The sequence below is a fragment of the Dama dama genome, chromosome 8 (assembly GCF_033118175.1).
Source record: "Dama dama isolate Ldn47 chromosome 8, ASM3311817v1, whole genome shotgun sequence".
NCBI lineage: Eukaryota > Metazoa > Chordata > Mammalia > Artiodactyla > Cervidae > Dama > Dama dama.
This window is the reverse complement of record NC_083688.1, coordinates 43,882,133-43,903,890: the sequence shown is the minus strand read 5'-3', so window position 1 is coordinate 43,903,890 and position 21,758 is coordinate 43,882,133. Positions and strand designations below refer to the sequence as shown.

At 43.4% G+C, this 21,758-nt stretch overlaps 1 protein-coding gene across 1 annotated transcript in view; it reads left to right on the top strand.

The window, feature by feature from the left end:
- The window catches only part of CDK15 (cyclin dependent kinase 15), an 86,727-nt gene that overhangs the window by 53,766 nt on the left and 11,203 nt on the right, over positions 1–21,758 (top strand). The window contains exons 11-12 of the mRNA XM_061147946.1: positions 15,831–15,879; positions 19,761–19,900. Coding sequence (XP_061003929.1) covers positions 15,831–15,879; positions 19,761–19,900 — 189 coding nt within the window. The remainder of the gene's footprint in view (positions 1–15,830; positions 15,880–19,760; positions 19,901–21,758) is intronic.

The window sequence follows — 21,758 nt, the reverse complement described above, 5'->3', positions numbered from 1 at the left end:
TCTGTAAAAATGAGAAAGATCCTATGATTTAAGATATGTTCCCCCTGGGTTGGGAAGATCCCCTGGAGGAGGGCATGGCAACCCACTCCAGTATTCTTGCCTGGAGAATCCCCATGGACAGAGGAGCCTGGCAGGCTACAGCCCATGAGGTCGCGAAGAGACAGAGAGGCGAAGCACAGCATGGTACAGCGTACTGCCTGCTGGGGTCCATGCTGGTCCAAACAGCACAGTTTTACACCTGAGGAAAGAGAAGCTTTCTCCCAGGTCCACCCAGAAGCATTTCCTAGGCTGGGAAATGGGTCCATCCAAAGCCAAACCTTGTTCTCCTCCTAATGACTATGTTATGTCCCTGTCTCATTGTGCAGCCAACATAATGATTTGATATATGTATATATTGCAAAATGATTAGCACCATAAGTTTAGTTAACATCCACAATGTCTAACTTTTAGGCAGTGCCCAACAAAAGGTAGTTCCCATCCTTTTTTTTTTTTTTAACACAGTGTGGAAGTTCATTGAGCTGCTCCGTGACCCGCCAGGGTTTGGACTCAGTGACGGGTACGTGAGAGACAACGCTGTGCCAGTTTTCTGTTTGCATGGGTTCCCAGTTGCTCAGTCGTGTCCGACTCTTTGCGATCCTGTGGACTGTAGCCGGCCAGGCTCTTTTGTCCTTGGGATTCTCCAGGCAAGAGTACTGGAGTGGGTTGCCATGTCCTCCTCCAGGGGATCTTCCCAGACCAGGGATGGGACTCACATCTCTTATGTCTCCTGCATTGGCAGGCGGGTTCTGTACCACTCACGTCACCTAGGAAGCCCCTTCTTTCTGTTTAGCTCCCTTAGAACCCTTGACTTCCTTCTAGATGTCAGACACACCTCCTAGGCCAGAACTGATTTGATTTTTGCTTGCTTGGGCTTAAACACTGCCTGAATTTACATACTCTAAGAGTTGACCTGCCATTTTCCAACACCTACCTGAGTCAGTCTGAGCACATAAGGCTGTCCCTTCTGGTGAAGGCTCTTTTCTCCTCACCTTGAACCACCGTGAGACGCCAGCCCATGCTGTGGCCACAGGGCTCTCCCCCTGGAGACCTTTATTATCTTCATGGTGGGTGTCCAGTAAGGACTGCTACATCACAGACGGCAATCGTGTTGTCGTTGTTGGTTTCACCTAAATCTTGATACAGTGGAAAGAGCACTAAAGGTTTCTGCAATGCAAACCTGACCACTTCCAGTGTCTCTAGTATCTTACACTTGCCCATGTAACTGTCACATAAGAGTAAATAGATATCCGTTAAATGAAATCAATAACCAGAAGTGAGGAAACCTGGGTTCCAGTTCCAACTGTATCCTCTGAACTAATCATCCTTGTTCTGCCTGCTTTATCAAGAAAGTACATGTAAGTTACTATTCACCTTTTGCTGGGTAAAATAACTGTTGTTTATCTGCTAACATGGTTAGCAGAAGGAGAACAAGGTTTGGCAGTGGACTGACCCATTTCACAACCTAGGGAATGCCTCTGTGTGGACCTGAGAGAGAGCTTCTCTTTACTCAGGTGTGAAACTGTGCTTCTCTGACCAGAATGGACCCCAGCAGACAACATAAGTTAGTATGAGTTAGGCACTTTACTGTAATACTGAATGGTTTGCCTTGGAAAAGACCCAAGATCATTCTGTCATTTTTGAGATTACACCCAACTACTGCATTTTGGACTCTTTTGTTGACCATGAGGGCTACTCCATTTCTTCTACAGGATTCTTGCCCATAGTAGTAGATAGAATGGTCATCTGAATTAAATTGGCCAATTCCCATCCATTTTAGTTCACTGATTCCTAAAATGTCGATGTTCACTCTTGCCATCTCCTGTTTTACCACTTCCAATTTACCCTGATAACGTAGACCGAACATTTCAGGTTCCTGTGTAGTATTGTTCTTTTACCACGTCGGACTTTGCTTTCACCACAAGACACATCCATAGCTGGGCATTGTTGCTACTTTGGCTTAGCCTTTTCATTCCTCCTGAGAAACCTGTATGCAGGTCAAGAAGCAGCAATCAGAACCGGGCATGGAACAACAGACTGGTTCCAAACTGGGAAAGGAGTGCATCAAGGCTATATGTTGTCACCCTGCTTATTTAACTTTATACTGAGTACATCATGCGAAATGCCAGGCTGGATGAAGCACAAGCTGGAATCAAGATCACTGGGAGAAATATCAATAACCTTAGATATGTAGATGACACCACCCTTATGGAAGAAAGTGAAGAGGAACTAAAGAGCCTCTTGATGAAAGTGAAAGAGGAGAGTGAAAAAGCTGGCTTAAAATTCAACATTCAAAAAACAAAAGTCACAGCATCTGTTTCTATCACTTCATGTCATATAGATGGGGAAACAATGGAAACAGTGACAGACTTTATTTTCTTGGGCTCCAAAATCACTGCAGATGGTGACTGCAGCCATGAAATTAAAAGGCACTTGCTCCTTGGAAGAAAAGCTATGACAAATCTAGACAGCATATTAAAAAGCAGAGACATCACTTTGCCAACAAAGGTCTGTCTAGTGAAAGCTATGGTTTTTCCAGTAGTCATGTATGGATGTGAGAGTTGGACCATAAAGAAGGCTGACCATTGAAGAATTGATGCTTTTGAACAGTGGTGTTGGAGAAGACTTCAGAGTCCCTTGAACTGCAAGGAGATACAACCAGTCCATCCTAAAGGAAATCAACCCTGAATGTTCATTGGAAGGACTGATGCTGAAGCTGAAGCTCCAATACTTTGGCCACCTGATGTGAAGAGCTAACTCCTTGGAAAAGACCCTGATGCTGGGAAAGATTGAAGGCAGGAGGAGAAGGGGACAACAGAGGATGTGATGGTTGGATGGCATCACTGACTCGATGGACATGCGTTTGAGCAAGCTCTGGGAAATGGTGAAGAACAGGGAAGCCTGGTGTGCTGCAGTCCATAGGGTCGCAAAGAGTTGGACATGACTGAGCAACCGAGCTACAAGGCACTTTATGTACATAATTCTACTTGGCTTGACTACAGCCCTATTGGATAGGGGCAGTTTTATCATTTCTACTTTATAGATGAGAGAGCTGAGGCTTGGGGAGGTATGAGCTTTGCCCAGGGTTACCTGGCCAGGGTGACCCAGAATATCCAATCTGTTGGACTCCAAGTTGGTGCTCATAGGTAATTCCGTAAGCAAATATAATTTCCAAGGGCAAATATAATTTGGTAATAAAGCAATGCCCTAGGCTGGCATTAGCCAATAACATTTTTCCATGTTCATTTTCAAATGATTATGTCCTTTAACCCAGATTTGCTTTTAGAATCTGTGAGCTTGGCAACACGTTTCTGGAGTGTAATGTGAGTGGAACCCCTGCCCTGGGACCCCAGCAGGCAACCCCTCCACCCCTCACTGCAACTAATGAATCCACGATGTTCACGGAGTCTGAACCACCATCAGACTCATCGCTGTCACACTTCTGGAGTGTGGCAAAAGCTCTTGGGAGTTACAATTAACATCTTTATTAACCTGTCCCCCAAATAAGGCAGTGAGATTTGTTATATACATGGCCCGCTTTGATCTTCATTAATAGTCTCTACATTTATTTTTAGTTTTCTCATCTTTAATTTATTTTATTTCAATAATTAGTTTTTTGGGGGGAAACTGGATGATCTCAAAGTAATTAAGATTATGAAAAATTGCAAATGAAAGAAAGCAGGTTGAAAAGAATCTTTTTCCAAGTAACATCCTGCTGTGTTTCTTCCCAGTTCAAGAAAAAAGCCTTAAGGTCATAAGTATCTTGGATCTGGTTCAAAACAGCCTCCTTCCCCATAGCCAGTGCCTGGCATCATGGATCTCTGTAAGATATACAGTGGGAATCACAAGTGGGCTGTCTTGAATTACTTTTACATTTTAAGAATAAGATTTAGTAAATTTATCTCATTTTTAATTTTTTCACCCAAGCATCAATTTTTCATTTGTTCAACCAACAAATATTTATTGAATGCTAGATGCTGGGACTGGGATTCAGAAATAAATAAGACATTGATACCTGCCTTCAAGGCATACAGTCTAGAGGGAGAAACAAATAAATAATACAGTGTGGCAAGTATTATTATATCAGGGTCCCCTGAGGACCTCTAGGACCACTAGGAAAAAGTGCTTTGGTTGTCTGGGGGAATCTAGGGACTGTTTGGGAGAAAGGGACATGCACAGGGTTTCAAGAATCATGAAGTGGGCTTTCTCTACGTGAGCAAGAGGGGAAGGACATTCCAGACAAAGGAACTCAACAGAGGAGGAGGGAAGCAGGTTTACTAAATGTAAAAGCAGGTAAATTGCTCAGGGAAGCTAGAATGTTGGCTTTGTGGTGACTATTGCTAGAGGCTGGGGCTTCCCAGGTAGCTCATTGGTAAAGAATCCACTTGCTAATTCAGGAGACAGGTTTGATCCCTGGGTTGTGAAGATCCCCTGGAGAAGGAAATGGCAACCCACTCCAGTATTCTTACCTGGGAAATCCCGTGGACAGAGGAGCCTGGGGGGGCTACAGTTCATGGGGTCACAAGAGTCAGACACAACTTAGTGACTAAAACAACAATTGCTGGAGATTAACCTGGAAGGGTAGACAGCAACCAGATTGGAAAATTATTTGGAAACATCCTAAGGATTAGATTTGACTGATAAGCAAAGGGAAGGCATTGGATGGTTGTTAGTAGGGAAGAGATATGGCAGGATTTAAATTTTAGAAAAAATTGCTTGGAAGGCTTTATGTAGAGTTAAATTGGTGGTAGTCAGTATGGCATGCTCTAGATTCTGGATGATAAGTAGGAAGTGTCAACCAGAGCAGTGGCAATGGATGAGGAATGTTGGAGCAAATCTAAAAAGCAAGAGGGTGATACAGTCAAGGGAGGTTGTAGCTGACTGGATTTGACCTGTGAAAGAGAAACTGAAATCCAGTGGGTGAGAGAAGTATAGTACCATTTACTGGCACAGGAAACAAAGTGGGGGAGGAACAGATTGTGGGGAACATAATGAGTATAAGCTATCTGTGAGACCACCAAGTGGGGATATCTAAAAAGCAATTATGACAGAAAGACAAGCCTGTGGGGACCTCCCTGGTGACCCAGTGGTTAGGACTCCGTGTTCTGACTGCTTAGGGGCTGGGTTCTATCCCTGATAGGGAAACTAAGTTTCCCACAAGCCATTCAGCATAGCAAAAAGAAAGAAAGAAAGAAAGAAATAGAAGCCTGTGATTGTAAGGGTCTAATATAAAAATACAAAATTGGAAGTCATCTGCTTAAAGTGGTATTTTTAACTCCAGGTGTGAATTCAGTTGCCCAAGGGAGAGTATGTAGAGAAAGACTACAATGCAATTCATGGGAACCAATACTGAAGGACCTGGTAGAGGGAATGGGTTCTTTGAAAGCTGAGAAAGAAGAGCCAGAGGGTCTGGCAAAGACCATGATTCCATGAAAATCATAAATTAGGGGAGTGGCTCAGACGGTAAAGCATTTCTCTGCAATGCAGGAGACCCGGATTTGATCCCTGGGTTGGGAAGATCACCTGGAGAAGGAAATGGCAACCCACTCCAGTACTCTTGCCTGGAAAATCCCATGGACGGCGGAGCCTGGTAGGCTACCTTCCATGGGGTCACAAAGAGTCGGACACGACTGAGCGAGACCTCCAGTACCAAGTACCATGTCTGTGCATTTCCAGCACTAAACACAACAGCTGCATGCGGGGGCCGTAAACATTTGTAGAGACTACAGGGGAAATGATACATGTTGCCAAATGATACATCATTAAATACCATAAACACCGAATAGCATGATCAAGCTATAGTTCAAACATCGACTTTGAAGGTGGACAGACATTAAACGAAGCACTGCCTCCAGGAGAGGGGAGACTCCTGACATCTTCTGTCTCCTCCACCCTCTCCATCCACGCACCAGGAGCAAAGCCTAGCTTCCCCTTCTGCCATACAGAACATTACCTTAGGAACAGGCTTCTGAGGATGGAGTACTTTCTTAGAGAATCCACAAAAAGTTTTGACGCACGGTTAGAATAGTGGGTGGGGCTTCCCTGGTGGCTCAGGCAATAAAGAATCCGCCCACAATGCTAGAGCCCTGGGTCTGATCCCTGTGTTGAGAAGATCCCCTGGAGAAGGAAACGGCTACCCTCTCCAGTATTCTGGCCTGGAGAATGCTATGGACTGAGGAACCTGTCAGAGGACCCCTGACAGTCCATGGGGTCACAAAGAGTTGGGCACAACTGAGCGACTTTCTCTCTCTCTCTCTAGAATAGTGGTAAGCCTCCAATGCGGATTGAAGTGCCAAGTAGCGCCCTGCATGAGAGCACTGACTTTTGGCGTCCCAGTAATACTCAGAGAGGAATTGAGAGCCTGGTAATGCAAAGCCAAGTTCAGATGTCTTGAGCAAAAGACTAAGGCAATTTCTAAGCCAGCCGTCTGAGAAAGGAGGGCGAGCAGCTGGGAGGATGTGAGTGTGTGTATATGGGCTGAGGCTGAGGGTGAGATAGAAGAGCTACAGATTTTTTGCAAAGCCACTTTAAAGTTCCTGCTGGAGATACCAAAATAAGGCTAACAGCATTATCGACTATCTAAATATATGATATCTTAAGAATGCATTGGTTTTGGGAAATTCCAGAGGTGTAGATCAGTAGACCGGGCTATAAGATAAGCATAGGGTAATTGTGCTAAGACTATAGTAACTAGAAAATGTTTCACTTTGAGCTAAGGCTCCAAATGGTCATGGTGATATTTTATCAACCAACCAACAAACCTCTATTGACTTGAATCACCTGTGAAATGAGCTTTCTTAATGGTTTATGAAAAATGCATTATTTTACTGTGGTAGCAACAGTTGGGCCCTCATTTTACTTTTACTCCATTCAGTTGGGAAATTATTTATTTGCCACTTTTATTTTATTTGCCAGCTTTTATTTATTTATTTATTTGCCACTTTATTTTTTAATTGAAGGATAATTGCTTTACAGAATTTTGTTGTTTTCTGTCAAACATCAATAAGAATCAGCCATAGGTACACCCATGTCCCCTCTCTCTGGAACCTCCCTCCCATCTCCCTCCCCATCCCACCCCTCTAGATGGTCACAGAGCCCCTGTTTGAGTTCCCTGAGTCATAGAGCAAATTTCTATTGGCTGTCTATTTTACATATGGTTTGTAAGTTTCTATGTTACTCTTTCCCTATATCTCGCTCTCTCCCTATATCTCGCTCTCTCCCTCGTCCCCTTCCCCCCGTCCATAGGTCTGTTCTCTATGTCTATTTCTCCATTGCTGCCCTGCTAATAAATTCATCAGTACCATCTTTTTAGATTCCATATATATGCAGCAGTATACAATATTTATATTTCTCTTTCTGACTTACATCACTCTGTATAATAGGCTCTAGGTTTGTCCACCTCATTAGAACTGACTGCATTCATTTTTATGGTTGAGTAATATTCCATTGTCTATATATGTACCACAGCTTCTTTATCCATTCATCTGTCAATGGACATCTAAGTTGCTTCCATGTTCTAGCTATTGTAAATAGTAAGAATGTAAATGTTACTATTGTAACATTTATATTACAATTACTATTACTGTTACAGTGTATTACAATTACATTACCATTGTAACATTACTATTGTAACAATGTAAATAGTAACAATGTAAATGTACATGCAATTCAATGTAAATAGAACATTGAGTTACATGTGTCTTTTTCAATTTTGGTTTCCTCAGGCATATGCCTAGGAGTGGGATGGCTGGGATAATATGGTAGTTTTATTCCTAGTTTTTCAAGGAATTTCCATACTGCTTTCCACAGTGGCTGTATCAATTTACATTGCCACCAGCAATGTAACAGTGTTCCCTTTTCTCCACACCCTTTCTAGCATTTATTGTTTGTAGACTTTTTGATGATGGCCATTCTGACGGATGTGAGGTGATATCTCATTGTAGTTTTGATTTGCATTTCTTTAATAATAAGTGATGCTGAGCATCTTTTCATTTATTTGCTATCCATATGTATGTCTTCTTTGGAGAAAAGTCTGTTAGGTCTTTTTCCCACTTTTTGATTAGGTTGTTTGTTTTTCTGGTATTGAATTGTATGAGCTTGTATATTTTGGAAATTAATTCTTTATCAGTTTTTTCCTTTGCTATTATTTTCTCCCATTCTAAGAGTTGTCTTTTCACCTTGTCTGTAGTTTCCTTTGCTGTGCAAAAGCTTTTACATTTAATCAGGTCCCACTTGTTTATTTTTGTTTTTATTTTCATTAGTCTAGGAGGTGGGTCATAGAAGATCTTGCTTTGATTTATGGCATTGAGTGTTCTGCTTATGTTTTCTGCTATGAGTTTTATAGTTTCTGGGCTTACATTTAGGTCTTTAATCCATTTTGAGTTTATCTTTGTGTATGGCATTAGGAAGTGTTCTAATTTCATTCTTTTGCATGTAGCTGTCCGGTTTTCCCAGCACCACTTATTGAAGAGGCTGTCTTTGCCCCATTGTATATTCTTGCTTCCTTTGTCAAAAATAAGGTACCCATAGGTGCACAGGTTTATCTCTGGGCTCTCTGTCTTCTTCCATCAGTCTGTATTTCTGTTTTTATGCCAGTACCATACTGTCTTGATGACTGTAGCTTTGTAGTATAGTCTGAAGTCAGGAAGGTTGATTCCTCCAGTTCCATTCTTCTTTCTCAAGACTGCTTTGGCTATTTGGAGTCTTTTGTGCTTCCAAATGAATTGTGAAATTTTTTTGTTCTAGTTCTGTGAAAAATGCCATTGGTAATTTGATAGGAATCACATTGACTCTGTAGATTGCATTTGGTAGTATAGTCATTTTCACAATATTGATTCTTCCTACCCAGGAACATGGAATATTTCTCCATCGGTTTACATCACCTTTGATTTCTTTCACCAGTGTCATAATTTTCTGTATACAGTTCTTTTGTCTCCTTAGGTAGATTTTTTCTCTAGATATGTGTTGTTGTTGCGGTAGTGAACAGGATTGATTCCTTAATATCTCTTTCTGATTTTTCATTGTTAATATATAGGAATGCAAGTGATTTCTGTGTATTGACCTTGTATCCCATGACTGCTGATTTCACTGATTAGCTCTAATAATTTCATGATAGTTTCTTCAGGGTTTTCTATGTATGGACTTCCCTGGTGGCTCAGATGGTAAAGCATCTGCCTACAATGCGGGAGACCCGTGTCCAATCCCTGGGTCGGGAAGATCTCCTGGAGAAGGCAATGGCAACCCACTCCAGCACTCTTGCCTGGAAAATCCCATGGATGGAGGAGCCTGGTAGGCTGCAGTCCATGGGGTCACAAAGAGTCGGACACAACTGAGCGACTTCACTTTCACTTTCTTTCTATGTATAGTATCATGTCATCTGCAAACAGTGAGAGTTTACTTCTTTTCCAATCTGGATTCCTTTTATTTCTTTTTCTTCTAATTGTCATAGCCAGGACTTCCAAGACTACTTTGAATAACAGTGATGAGAGTGGACACCATTGTCTTGTCCCTAATCTTAGAGGGAATGCTTTTAGTTTTTCACCATTGAGAATAATGTTTGCTGGGGGTTTATCATACCTGGCCTTTACTATGTGGTGAGGTAGGTTCCTTCTATGCTCATTTTTTGAAATGTTTTAATCATAAATGGGTGCTGAATTTTGTTGAAGGCTTTTTCTGCATCTATTGAGATGATCATGTGGTTTTTATCTTTCAATTTGTTAATATGCTGTATCACATTGATTGATTTGCATATACTGAAGAATTTTTGCATCCCTGGAATAAACCCAACTTGATCATGGTGTATGAACTTTTTAACGTGTTGTTGAATTCTGTTCACTAGAATTTTGTTGAGGATTTTTGCATCTATGTTTATCAGTGCTATTGGCCTATAATTTTCTTTTTTTGTTGTCTTTGCCTGGTTTTGGTATCCGGGTGATTGTGGCCTCATAGAATGTGTCTGGAAGTGTTCCTCCCTCTGCAATTTTTTGGAAGAATTTCAGAAAAATAGGCATTAGCTCTTCTCTAAATGTTTCATAGAATTCCCCTATGAATTCTGAAGCCATCTGGCCCTGGGTTTTTGTTTATGGGAGAGTTTTGATCACAGTTTTGATTTTGTAATTGGCTTGTTCATAATTCCTGTTTCTTCCTGGTTCAGTCTTGGGAGGTTGAACTTTTCTAAGAATCTATCCATTTCCTCTAGGTTGTCTACTTTATTAGCATATAGTTGCTCATAATATTTTCTTATGACCATTTGTATTTCTGCATTGTCTGTTGTAACCTCTCCTTTTTCATTTCTAATTTTGTTGATATGATTTTTCTCCCTTTTTTTCTTGATGAGCCTGGCTAGTGGTTTGTCAGTTTTGTTTATCTTCTCAAAGAAAATGTTCAACTTTCAAACTTGCCTTTTGCAATGTACTTTGCTCCTCCTGCCTCAAATACCAATTGAACTCAAAGGAGAACCCCTTTAAAGAGAATGCAGAGGAGATGGAGAAAAGAAAAGTGAAAGTGAAGTCACTCAGCTGTGTCTGACTCTTTGCAACCCCATGGATTGTAGCCCATGGAATTTTCCAGGCAAGATTACTGGAGTGGGTTGCCATTTTCTTCTCCAGGGGATCTTCCTGACCCAGGGATCAAACCCAGGTATCCCACATTGCAGGTAGAGGCTTTACCTCTGAGCCACCAGGGAGATGGAGAAGAATCTGGTCTAATGATTTACCATCATCTTTGAAAGGAAAAGGATAATAAGCTACCTACAAATCTATGATTTGAGAGGTTACTGAAGCCAGAGAAACAGACTTGTCTTGAAATGGAACTGGGTAAAATGACTGTTTTCCAGTGGTCATGTATGGATGTGAGAGTTGGGCCATAAAGAAAGCTGAGCACCAAAGAATTGATGCTTTTGAACTGTGGTGTTGGAGAAGACTCTTGAGAGTCCCTTGGACTGCAAGGAGATCCAACCAGTCCATCTTAAAGGAGATCAGTCCTGGGTGTTCATTGGAAGGACTGATGTTGAAGCTGAAACTCCAATACTTTGGCCACCTGATACAAAGAGCTGACTCATTGGAAAAGACCCTGATGCTGGGAAAGATTGAGGGCAGGAGGAGAAGCGGACGACAGAGGATGAGGTGGTTGGATGGCATCACCGACTCGATGCGCATGGGTTTGGGTGGACTCTGGGAGTTGGTGATAGACAGGGAGGCCTGTCGTGCTGCAGTTCATGGGGTCGCAAGGAGTCGGACACGACTGAGCAACAGAACTGAACTGAAAATGACTGTTTGCAGATCACTCTTTCATTGATCGCTTGCAGTTTAACTACTGGGAAAAATCAATGGGGGCAAGGCAAGGTCACTCAACAGCAAATTATCTGCATAAGTGTGGAGGGCTGGTCACAGACAGGCACAGGGCTTGCCTTTATAACAGCAACCTGGCTGACCCTGGACCCCTCAGACCCTCTATCTGGGCTCACGTAGCTACAGAAGAGATGTGGAAAGAGAGTCAAGCCCAGTCTACACAAGACACAGAACTTGAAGTTCAACGTTGTGTCATAGCCTCCTGGGGCCACTCTTACAAGTCATCCTCTGCTTTTTAGGGGCTGATTTTTCTCTCATCATGCTTCCTTTTTCACATCCTTGAAAAACATATGAAGTAGGCATCAGACATGATGTTCTGCAATTTTTATGTCTATTGATTAATTGAATTTTCACAAGCCCACTTGAGGAAACGGGCCTCAGAGAAGAGTGTGGGAGTTGCTGGTGAGTGGTCCACCCTGACCCTTGTTAGACCAGTGTCCTCTCCCTCATTTAGTGCCACTCTGTAAACATCTGGAGGTCATTAAACATTGTGCATTTTTGCATGCTAAGTCACTTTAGTTGTGTCCAGCATTTTGTGACCTCATGTACTGTAGACCACCAGGTTCCTCTATCCATGGGATTCTCCAGGCAAGAGTATTGGAATGGGTTGCCATACCCTCCTCCAAGGAATCTTTCCAACCCAGGGATTGAACCTGTGTCTCTTATGTCTCCCGCATTGGAGGTGGGTTCTTATCACTAGCACCACCTGGGAAGACCCCATTAAATATCATCATGACACAATAATGGACCAATGTGAGCCTCCCCAGGCTCATTGAAGCAGGCTCTGTGGGGTGAAGCTGAGGTTTCTTTTTGGTTAAAAACTCTCCCAGATGATACAAGTGTGCTGCTTGGCTTGAGGACCACTGTGTAAGACTAGGTGTCTCTCCAAAATCAAAGGTAGAACCAAGGAGAAAAAATAAAAGAAATAAGACTGACATTGATTGAGCACCTACTATAGGCCAAGTGCTTAATCTTATCTTATCCTCCCAGGCAACTGGAAAAGTGTTCCCACTTTACAGATGAGAAACTTCTAAGTCACTTAACTATAGAGGTGAAGTAATTTCCCCCAAATCCCAGAGCTCAGAAGTGGCAGAAAGGAGATGTGTGAGCCCAGGCTATGTTCATGTTGCTACACCACACAGCTAAGGCACACAACTCTGGCCCACACCAAAGACTCAGAAATTAAGCCAGGCTTGTAAGAACTCAAGCTTGGAAGACATTAGAATTTCAGCAGAATGAAACAGCAAGTTATGGGTTTCCAAGGAGAACAATGAGGCAGAGACACCTGGGAGGAAAGAGAAAGATGTGATCTACCACATGAGAGAAAGAGGCAGAAAGAAATGCAGCAAAGGGTAAGGAAATACTTATACTATACTCATTGTTCTAATTTTCACAACAACCCCATGCAGTAGGAGCTATAATGGTCTCCTTTCTGCAGATGGGAAAACCAAGACCCAGTGAGCAACACCCTCAAGTCACACCGCTGGTTAAGTGGCATGTTGCTCAGTCACCAAGTTGTGTCCAACTCTTTGTGATCCCACGGACTGCAGCAGGCCAGGCTTCCCTGTCCTTCACCATCTCCCAGAATTTGCTCAAATTCATGTCCATTGAGTCGATGATCTATCCAACCATCTCATCCTCTGTCGTCCCCTTTTCCTCCTGTCCTCAGTCTTTCCCAGCATCAGGGTCTTTTCCAATGAGTCGGCTCTTCACCTCAGGTGGCCAAATTATTAGAGCTTCAGCTTTAGCCTCAGTCCTTCCAACAAATATTCAGGGTTGAGCTCCTTTAGAATTGACTGGTTTGATCTGGTGGCATTAGTGTGGATTCAAAATGCAAGTCAGAGCCCCAACTACATACAGTTTACATTGTCCGTCACTTTTCAAAGGAAGAGAAAGAAGGAAAAGCCAAGAGGATTTATTTTGTTTAATGCTGAGGCCAGCACATTCCATTCATTATCTTACTATATCCATAAATTCAACAAATCACTTGGTCCTTGTGAGGTAACCATGACCTCCAACTTGAGGTACAGAAACAGGCTGGCCATAGTGAGTGTCTTGCTTAAGGTCTCCATGAACCTGAAGCAGCAGTTTCAAACCCATGCTCAACAAGAATACTAAAGCCAGCAGTTGCATTAAAATACTAAATGCCCAAACCTAGGGCTCGTCGAAGGGATAACTGAAACATGGGAAAGCTTTGAACCGGATTTCACTACAGTGATTGGAAATTGAGATATGACTGGATGAGGACATATTTTAATTTTGTTTGGCCAGGGAAAACTGTCAATAGGCAGCAGAAAGTGGTTTGGAAATGAATGTTCTGAATGAATGCCAGGTATTCTGATCTTTACTGGTTATTTGAATTTGGGCAGTCACCCGAAGAGAAAGTAAATAGCCAGTATAGACAAGGACTTCCCTTAGTGCCCACCTGGGACTGTAAAATAACAGCAGAGTGGGTCACTTTTCTTTGAGGGGGGAGGTATCCTTGCTTTGTAATGTTGTGTTAGGTCTCTGCTGTACAATGAACTGAATCAGCTGTTTGTATGCATAGTTCTCCTCCAGCTTGGACCTCCCTCCTACCCCCAGCCCCCCGTCCCACCCCACCAGGTCAGCACGGGGCCCTGAGCTGGGTTCCCCGTCCCACCCCGCCAGGCCAGCACGGGGCCCTGAGCTGGGTTCCCCGTCCCACCCCGCCAGGTCAGCACGGGGCCCTGAGCTGAGTTCCCCGTCCCACCCCTCCAGGTCAGCACAGGGCCCTGAGCTGAGTTCCCTGTGCTATAAGGCAGCTTCCCACTTGTGGCTGGTTTTACACCGACGTCTGCGGCAATGCACAGAGGTCAATCCCCATCTCCCAAGCGGCTCACATTTGATTGCATCTGATCCTGAAAACTCAGCTTAAATCATGTTCTTTGATCATGCCTTTCACTCCCCAGCTCTTAACTCCATAAAGTCCATCTTTAATTGAACTTACTTTTGAAGTTACACAGTAATATGTGATTTTTGTTTAAAAATAAATGTAAGAAAATAAGTGTAGAACTGAAAAGGGGAAGTGCCCATAACCATTATCACAATCAGGTGAGTGGTCTTCCAGGGTTCTTTTCTGTACACTTACAGACACCAATAGGTTGGTGTTATCAAAACCATTTTTTGCCCAGCTACATTAGATTCTTTGTTGAATAAACAGTCTTGGTGTATTCCTATAGGAATACATTCCTATAGGAGTTGGAAGAAGAAAGCTCTTAAAACCAAAATGATTACATTTCAGGCCCAAAGAAAGTATAAGGCAAAGATACCATTTTGGATGAGAGTTGAAATACTCTTTTCTCAATTTGGAGTCAGAAAAAGGATTGAAGCAGCCCCAGCTTGTGTCACTGCAGCCCCTTTTATCACTTTACACAGAGGAAGCATTTAACTAGTATTTCTTGAATGAATACAAAATCGTCTCCTTTTACAGATTTCATTTTGGATTAAACAGAGTCAATATAATTTTAAAAAAAAAGAAAAAGAAAAACATGCGTCCCCATGTAAATGTTGTAAGGAGTGCTCCAATGAAAATTAAAAATCTTATTATCACCCATGTTGGAGTATTCAAGCCAGGATTCACTTCCATTTTTACTGTAAGTGACGTATAAAATTAGTCCCGTTCCTTTTTACCATTTTTGAGTCTTTGAGACCTTGCCGCCTCACTTGCCACATGAATTTTCTTGGAAGGGAGCACTTTTGTTTTCTCAAATGAATTATAAGCTTGGTAAGAGTGGGGAAGTTTCTCACGATTACCTGTGTGTTCTCCCAGCACGCGCACGTGTTCTGCACACAGGAGATGTATTGTGACTGTATTAGTTTAGTTTGCTAGGAATGCCATAACAAAGTGCCACAAACTGGGTGGCTTAAGCCAGGGAAATGTATTATCTCACACTCTGGAGGCTAGATCTGAAGCTGAGGTGTTGGCAGGATTCCTTCCTTCGAGGCTCTGACAAAAGGATTTGTTCAGGCCTCTCTTCTTGGCTTGTAAATGGCTGTCTTCTCCTTCTGTCTCTTTGTATTGTCTTCGTCTTCCTCCATACATGTCTATGTCTGTATCCAAAGCTTCCCTTTTTATTTGGACCCCTGTCATATTGAATTAAAGCCCACTCTAATGACCTCATCTTAATTAATTATATCTATAACAATCCTATGTCAAAATAAGGCCTAATTCTGAGGTATCAGGGGCTAGGACTTCGGCATATGAATTTGGGAGAAGGACACAATTCAACCCAGAATAGTGACCGTCCACAGAATCATAAAATTTCAGAGGGAGACAAGCCCTTAAACTCATTTAGTTTGCCCATCTGATGACTGGATTCTGTCTTACCCCAAGCCAAGAGGAGCATTTAGAATTTTAATAGTATTTTTGGCAACAGGATTTTAGGGTTGTTTTTGTCTTTTAACATGTCCGTGTATGTTTTTCAGAATGGTTCCCACTGCCTAAGCCTCAGAGCCTTCAGACTGTCTTCAACAGGTAAGAATTGCCTTGGAAAGCTTACCTTTCAGCAGGGCTGAAGGGACATTTCACTCAGCCTCAGTCCACTGAACACCCAGCCCCTGAGTACCTTGATCTGGGGGCCCAAACCCCATGAAGATGCCTCTTGAAGAGGCAGCCACCTGTGAGTCTGTTAGTTTTTCTCTATGAACCATTTTACTTTCAGTGAGTTTGGTCATTAAAATTGTTTTGTGCCCCTCAACCATGCCCAAGGCCCTGAGAACGAGGGAGTGTTGGCCTGTAAGAAAACCTAGTGGGCTTATTATTCTTCGACACAGAGAAACCAAATAACATCATTGAGCGGCTATTGGAAGAGGGGGGCAACGTGATTCATGGAGGTCATGCTTTCCCAGGCCCTCTCTACGCAGTCTCAGCTCAGACCAGGGCAGACTTTTATTACCAGCTTTCAACAAATCCCTAGTTTCTTTTGCAAAGTAAAACAGATAATAGAGACATTCCCGGAATAGTTAGCTAACTAAGCTGTGCCAGGCAACCTCAGGGCTAAGAAGAACTCAGTGTTTTCGGACAATGACCAATTACAATAACCAGTATTATTTGATCTGAGAGTAATTAGCCAAGGCTCTGTTCTTTTTTGCTTCAGTGAGGAGGCAAAAAGGACAGTGAGGAAAACATCAGAGACAGGGGAAAGAAGCTCAAATGTCAAAGAAAAACACACTCTCACAGGTGGGGAGAAGGGAAAGACATCCCAACTGAATGTTTGAACGCTATTCTTCCCTGAAAATGTGGTAGGGTTTAACCCAGTCAAAGTTTGTTTGATTTTTTTTTTCATAGTTACTGTTCATGTGCTTTAAAAAAGCCTCCATGGAGAGTGAATATCAGAGCACAAAGAGTAAAATAGGTCGGAACACAGAACTGTGGACTAGCAAAGGATCTTTTTTTGGGAGGGACGATTCTCACCAGGGTATCCCCACGCTCCACTCTTATTTTCAAACGCACTATATCACCTGAAACTCTCCTGTTTGGAGACAGGTTCCAGGGAACTGCTGTTTATCATTTCATCCAAGAAGTGCAAACTTTCTCTTGCTAGCATAGTCAGGCTCCCTAACCTCTAGCTAGAGAGATCTGGACTTTAGTTCTGTCCTGTGGCTTTCTTCCCTTTCACCACTGGCTTCCAAAATAATGGTAGCTCCAAACCTGCAGACCATCTTACCACTCTATGCTGCTGCTGTTGGCAACGTCACCTGGCAGGAAAATCACTGCAAGCCCCCCGCAGTTACCCTACCAGCCCTTCCTTCCAGGCTGAGTGGGACTTGGATTGGCCCAATATCCCTCTGGCTTTTCTGACCATATGCAACACCTCTGCCGTAGCCTAGCGGCCTTAGCTCAGACTCTTTGCTCAGATTCTCAAAGTAAGGAGTAATGTCTAGAGATGTGCTATCTCATACCATAACCACTAATCACACGTGACTATTTCAATTTAAATTATTTAAAATTAGATTAAAAAATTGAGTTACTCTACAGATTGGTTGTATAACATGAGAAATTATATCCAATATCTTGTAATAAACTATAATGGAGTAAAATCTTCAAAAGAAAACCCCCCAAACTGAGTCACAATGCTATACACCTGAAACAAGTGCAATATTGTAAATCAGTTATACTTCAATTCAAAAAAACAAAATCAGTTGTTCAGTTGCACTAGCCACATTTGAAAGGCTCACAAGGCACCTGTGAGTAGTGGTTACCATATGAGATGGGGCAGGAACAGGCTATTTCCATCATCAGGGAGCAGGTGGCACTAGCAGTAGAAGAACTTGATTGCCAATGCAAGAGACACAAGGGATGTGGGTTTGATCTCTGAGTCGGGACGATCCCCTGGAGAAGGACACGGCAACCCACTCCAGTATTCTTGCCTGGAGAAGCCCATGGACAGAGGAGCCTGGCAGGCTACAGTCCATGGAGTCGCAAAGAGTTGGACATGACTGAGGCTACTTAGTTCATCATCACCAGAAGTTTTGTTAGACAGCACTGGCCTAGATTATCACATGAGAAAACTCTTGACTTTGAGAAGGGTTTTGTCATTGAAAGGGGACTAACGTTAGGAGGGATGCCCTGGTTTGGGCATATATCCAACTCCACCATTCTATAGTGCAAATGGACTGGCTAAAAATTTTTTCAGATTTCCCGATTCTCCTCTGAGACTGATACTGAGTCCTACTGATTTGTACCCGGTAACCCACTCCAGACTCCTATTTCATTGGCCTGAAAACCTGTGCCTGGGCAGGGCACCCGTGATGGAGAAAATATCCGCCAGCCCTTTGGGTTACAATCCCTTAAATCAGCCTCCACCTCTGGTTCCCTTCTCTCCTAACTGGCCTGGAAATTTGCAAAGACTGGGGATTTGCAAATTTCTTCTCTGCCTTAAGTCTGTGAAGCAATTACTCTTGAGTTTGAGGGTAAAGTTCTCTGTTTGCAGAAACAGTGTTATGTCATGGGAATCAAATACCTGAAAGTTTTTATGCAAATCTTATGCAAAAATTAGGCAAATTCCGAGTCAGGGTCAGGGCTTCCAGCATCGCTCATTCATGGTACCTGGGGAGGAAAGGGTATCCGTTGAGGCTTCAGGTTGGTGTGTATATTCAGCATTAAGAAAGCCCATCTGTTTTTGTTTATTTGGGGAGTTGCATGGCAATGCAACTTAGTTCTGAAAGTCAGGCATTATTTCTGCAGTTAACTGCCTCTCAGAATCAGCAGTTTTCTGTCTTGTGCTTCCACTTGTAAACCTGTGTGTGGCCTCTAGAGATGGGTGTACTTGAATGATTGGCACTAGATTAGCAAAGACTTTCAGACTTTGTAAGTAAATAGGAAGCATGAAGACCCACTGGGCTTGCAGGGTCAGCCCCTGCCACCCTCCGTGGCTTCATAGCAAGCCCCTCTTCTCTTTATCCCAGGCCCACCAGCTGGCCTTTCTTTCTTTCTTTCTCTAAAATCACTTTTCTCCCTCTCACCCTGGGGGTCTGCAACACCTGCCCCTCCCCCGCCCCAGATCCTCAGTTCTCAGCCCAAATGCTGCTTCCTCAGGAGAGTCTTCCCTGACCCCCTCCTAAGTCAAGTATCTAGACCTTCTTCACAGTTGTGTTTATGCATCTGTATGACCATTTAATTAGTGCCTGATTCCTCTACTAGATTAAGCTGCCAGAAGATAGGATTCCTGTATCTCCCAGATCCAACCACCTACATAGTAGTTGCTCAACTAATGGATTTGCTCTACTCCAAATTTATAATTCAGCATAAGGTCAACTTGAGGATTTGTCCTTACTGTAACTTGGGTATTTAATTATCTTTCTTGCTTATGCTATATCTCAGGGGAAACCAATAGAGCTTCTTAGAGAAAGCCCTGGGAGCTGAGCTTCAAAAATGCTGCATACAAGGCTTTTTTTCCCACTCAAGTTTCACCTTCCAGGATCTCTTCTCTCCTTCCTCCCATTCCAGAATTCTGTGCTCACCACCCTTGGAGCCTGTTTCCAACTGGGCTTTTCTGCTTGCAAGGGGCTGCTGTATCCCTCAAAGAAAGAATCCTTAATTATATATTTCTGTTTCTATAATTACAATTTCCAGGTCTTTTATGTATACAGGGTACCCAGAGCCATGGCAGAGGGGGTGGGCTGGGGGCTAAATGATGGAATGCTGAAGTTTTCCCTTCATCTGAGTCACAGGACAGGTAACAGTTTCAGCGTGGGGGTTATTTTTCCATTGCCATCAACTTTACTAGTCCCAGGAAAATTCTATTTGAAATTTTTTTAGCCCTCTCCTTTTCTTTACTTCTCTTCTTTCCCCCTTGACTTTTCAGAAATGAGGCCTCTGGAGAAATTCTCTGTCTCTCTGTCTCACTTTTCCAGGCTGGGCAGGGCTCCCGAAGCTGAAGATCTGGCCTCCCAAATGCTGAAGGGCTTTCCGAGAGCCCGTGTCTCAGCCCAGGAAGCGCTGGTTCACAATTATTTCAGTGTCCTGCCGACTCAGCTGCACCAGCTTCCAGACGGTGAGCGAAGGAGTGTGTTGGGGGGGGCGGGGTAGGTATACATGGACACACATAAGTCTTGGTGTCTGTTTTCCTGAAGCACTGGAGAATCATAGAATTTGCAACCAGAAACATGCTTAGAGCTGGGAAAAGCAAGATGGGACAAAATCTTTCCCAAGTTTTGTCTGTGGCTTTCTAAAACTCAGAAGTTGAGGGTTGAGGTGACACAGGCCTCCTTGTAACCATCCACACATTTCCCCTATACGCACACTTAGAAAGTAGGAGAGATGAAAGTTGCCTTTGAGTTTGCTTTTGCTAGCATCTGCCAGGAGAAGCCAAACCAAAGTTTCTAACAACCCCCTTTTCTCTTTCCGTGGAGTAAGATGATAGGTGACATGGATACATCAGGAGAGGAGAGCTGGGCCTGTCTTGATTGGTAATGTGATGCTGCCCAAGGAAGTGCGGGTGGGGCATGGGAAGAGGGGAGCATCCTCCCAGGCTGGCCGCCCACGGGAAGCACAAGTTACTCTGAAATCAGCCTTGCTGCCTGGGCCTGAAGTCATCCTCCAAATCTGAAAACTGCTGAGGGGTCATGTGGCTGGAGCGCTCCTCATGTTTCTCAGAACGTGGCCAGGAAGGGCTGTGCGGAGGTCGTGGGTAGTGCAGCCATGGCCCTGGCTGTTCGCCTGGGACCCTCCTTAGGTGGGGGTGCTTTCAAAACACCCACCATTCAAGTGATAACAGTTTTTAGAAGTCCTGAGCCAGAGAAAAGAAAGCTGAGGAAGGTGGTAGGGGCTCTGATTGAGAGGAGGGAGCTGGGATGGGGTGTGGTCAGGAACTACTGTCCAAGAGGCTCAGACGCAGGATCTGACCGATGTCTCCAGGATTTTCAGGTACAGCTCCACCGTACCTGGGATGTGATTTTGCATCTGTCCAAAGCTTTTAATTTGGGGCTTCTTGAGGTATTTTATTATTAAAGTGAGTCATTTAGGATTTCCAAAAATAACCATAATCATACAACCGGGGTTAATGTCACACTTAACCCTGTAAGAAGAGTCGGTCATCAGTATTTATTAAGTTGCCGTCAAGTGTCAAGAACATATTAAGTGCTATAAAATTTAAGGGAAAAAGGAGCCTTGTCCTTGACCTCAAGGAGCCTGTGAAGTGGGAGGAAAAGAGGGTGAGGAAGAGGAAACAGGACACCCTCGTACACATATTAGCACAAATCATATCTAAACAGCTAAAGTCTGTGCATAATCAGCTACAGATGTTCAGAGAATATGTGGGCACTGAAGGCGGTGCTCGGAGGAACCGCTGTAGAATAACTCCAGTAAGACAGATGAGACTGGAGGTGACTCCGGAGAGGAATTTGGAAGGAGGGGAGGGACACGGCTTGGCCTATGGGTAGACTAAGAGACAATCCAGGCAATTTAACAATTCTTACTCCCTTCTTGGTACCTCCTCCCAAGCTTTATCCCCACCCCCCACTCCTATCTCAATACCCTCAGCCCTGTCTGAGCCCCAAGACCCCCCTCCTTAGACTTTTCCTCTTGGGACTGGGACTTGTCTAACTCCCCTTTCATGCAAATATACGCACTGGGGGTGTGCACACATACATTCACACCCCTTCTCTCCACTTAACAATGTATCTCCCATGGAGAGACATATATAATAAATAAATATAAATAAATCCTCCTCCAGGATTTATTATTCTAGGTCCTGAGAACCACTGAGGACCTTCAGAGTTTTCTGGGTACCAGCTTTTCCTTTAGAGCAATTAGCAGGAAACAATCACTGTGCAAACGGGATGTGTTTGTTAGAAACTCAGGTTTTGATTCTTCCTGGTCATCTGGAGCAAAGCCACCAACAGAGGGGCTCC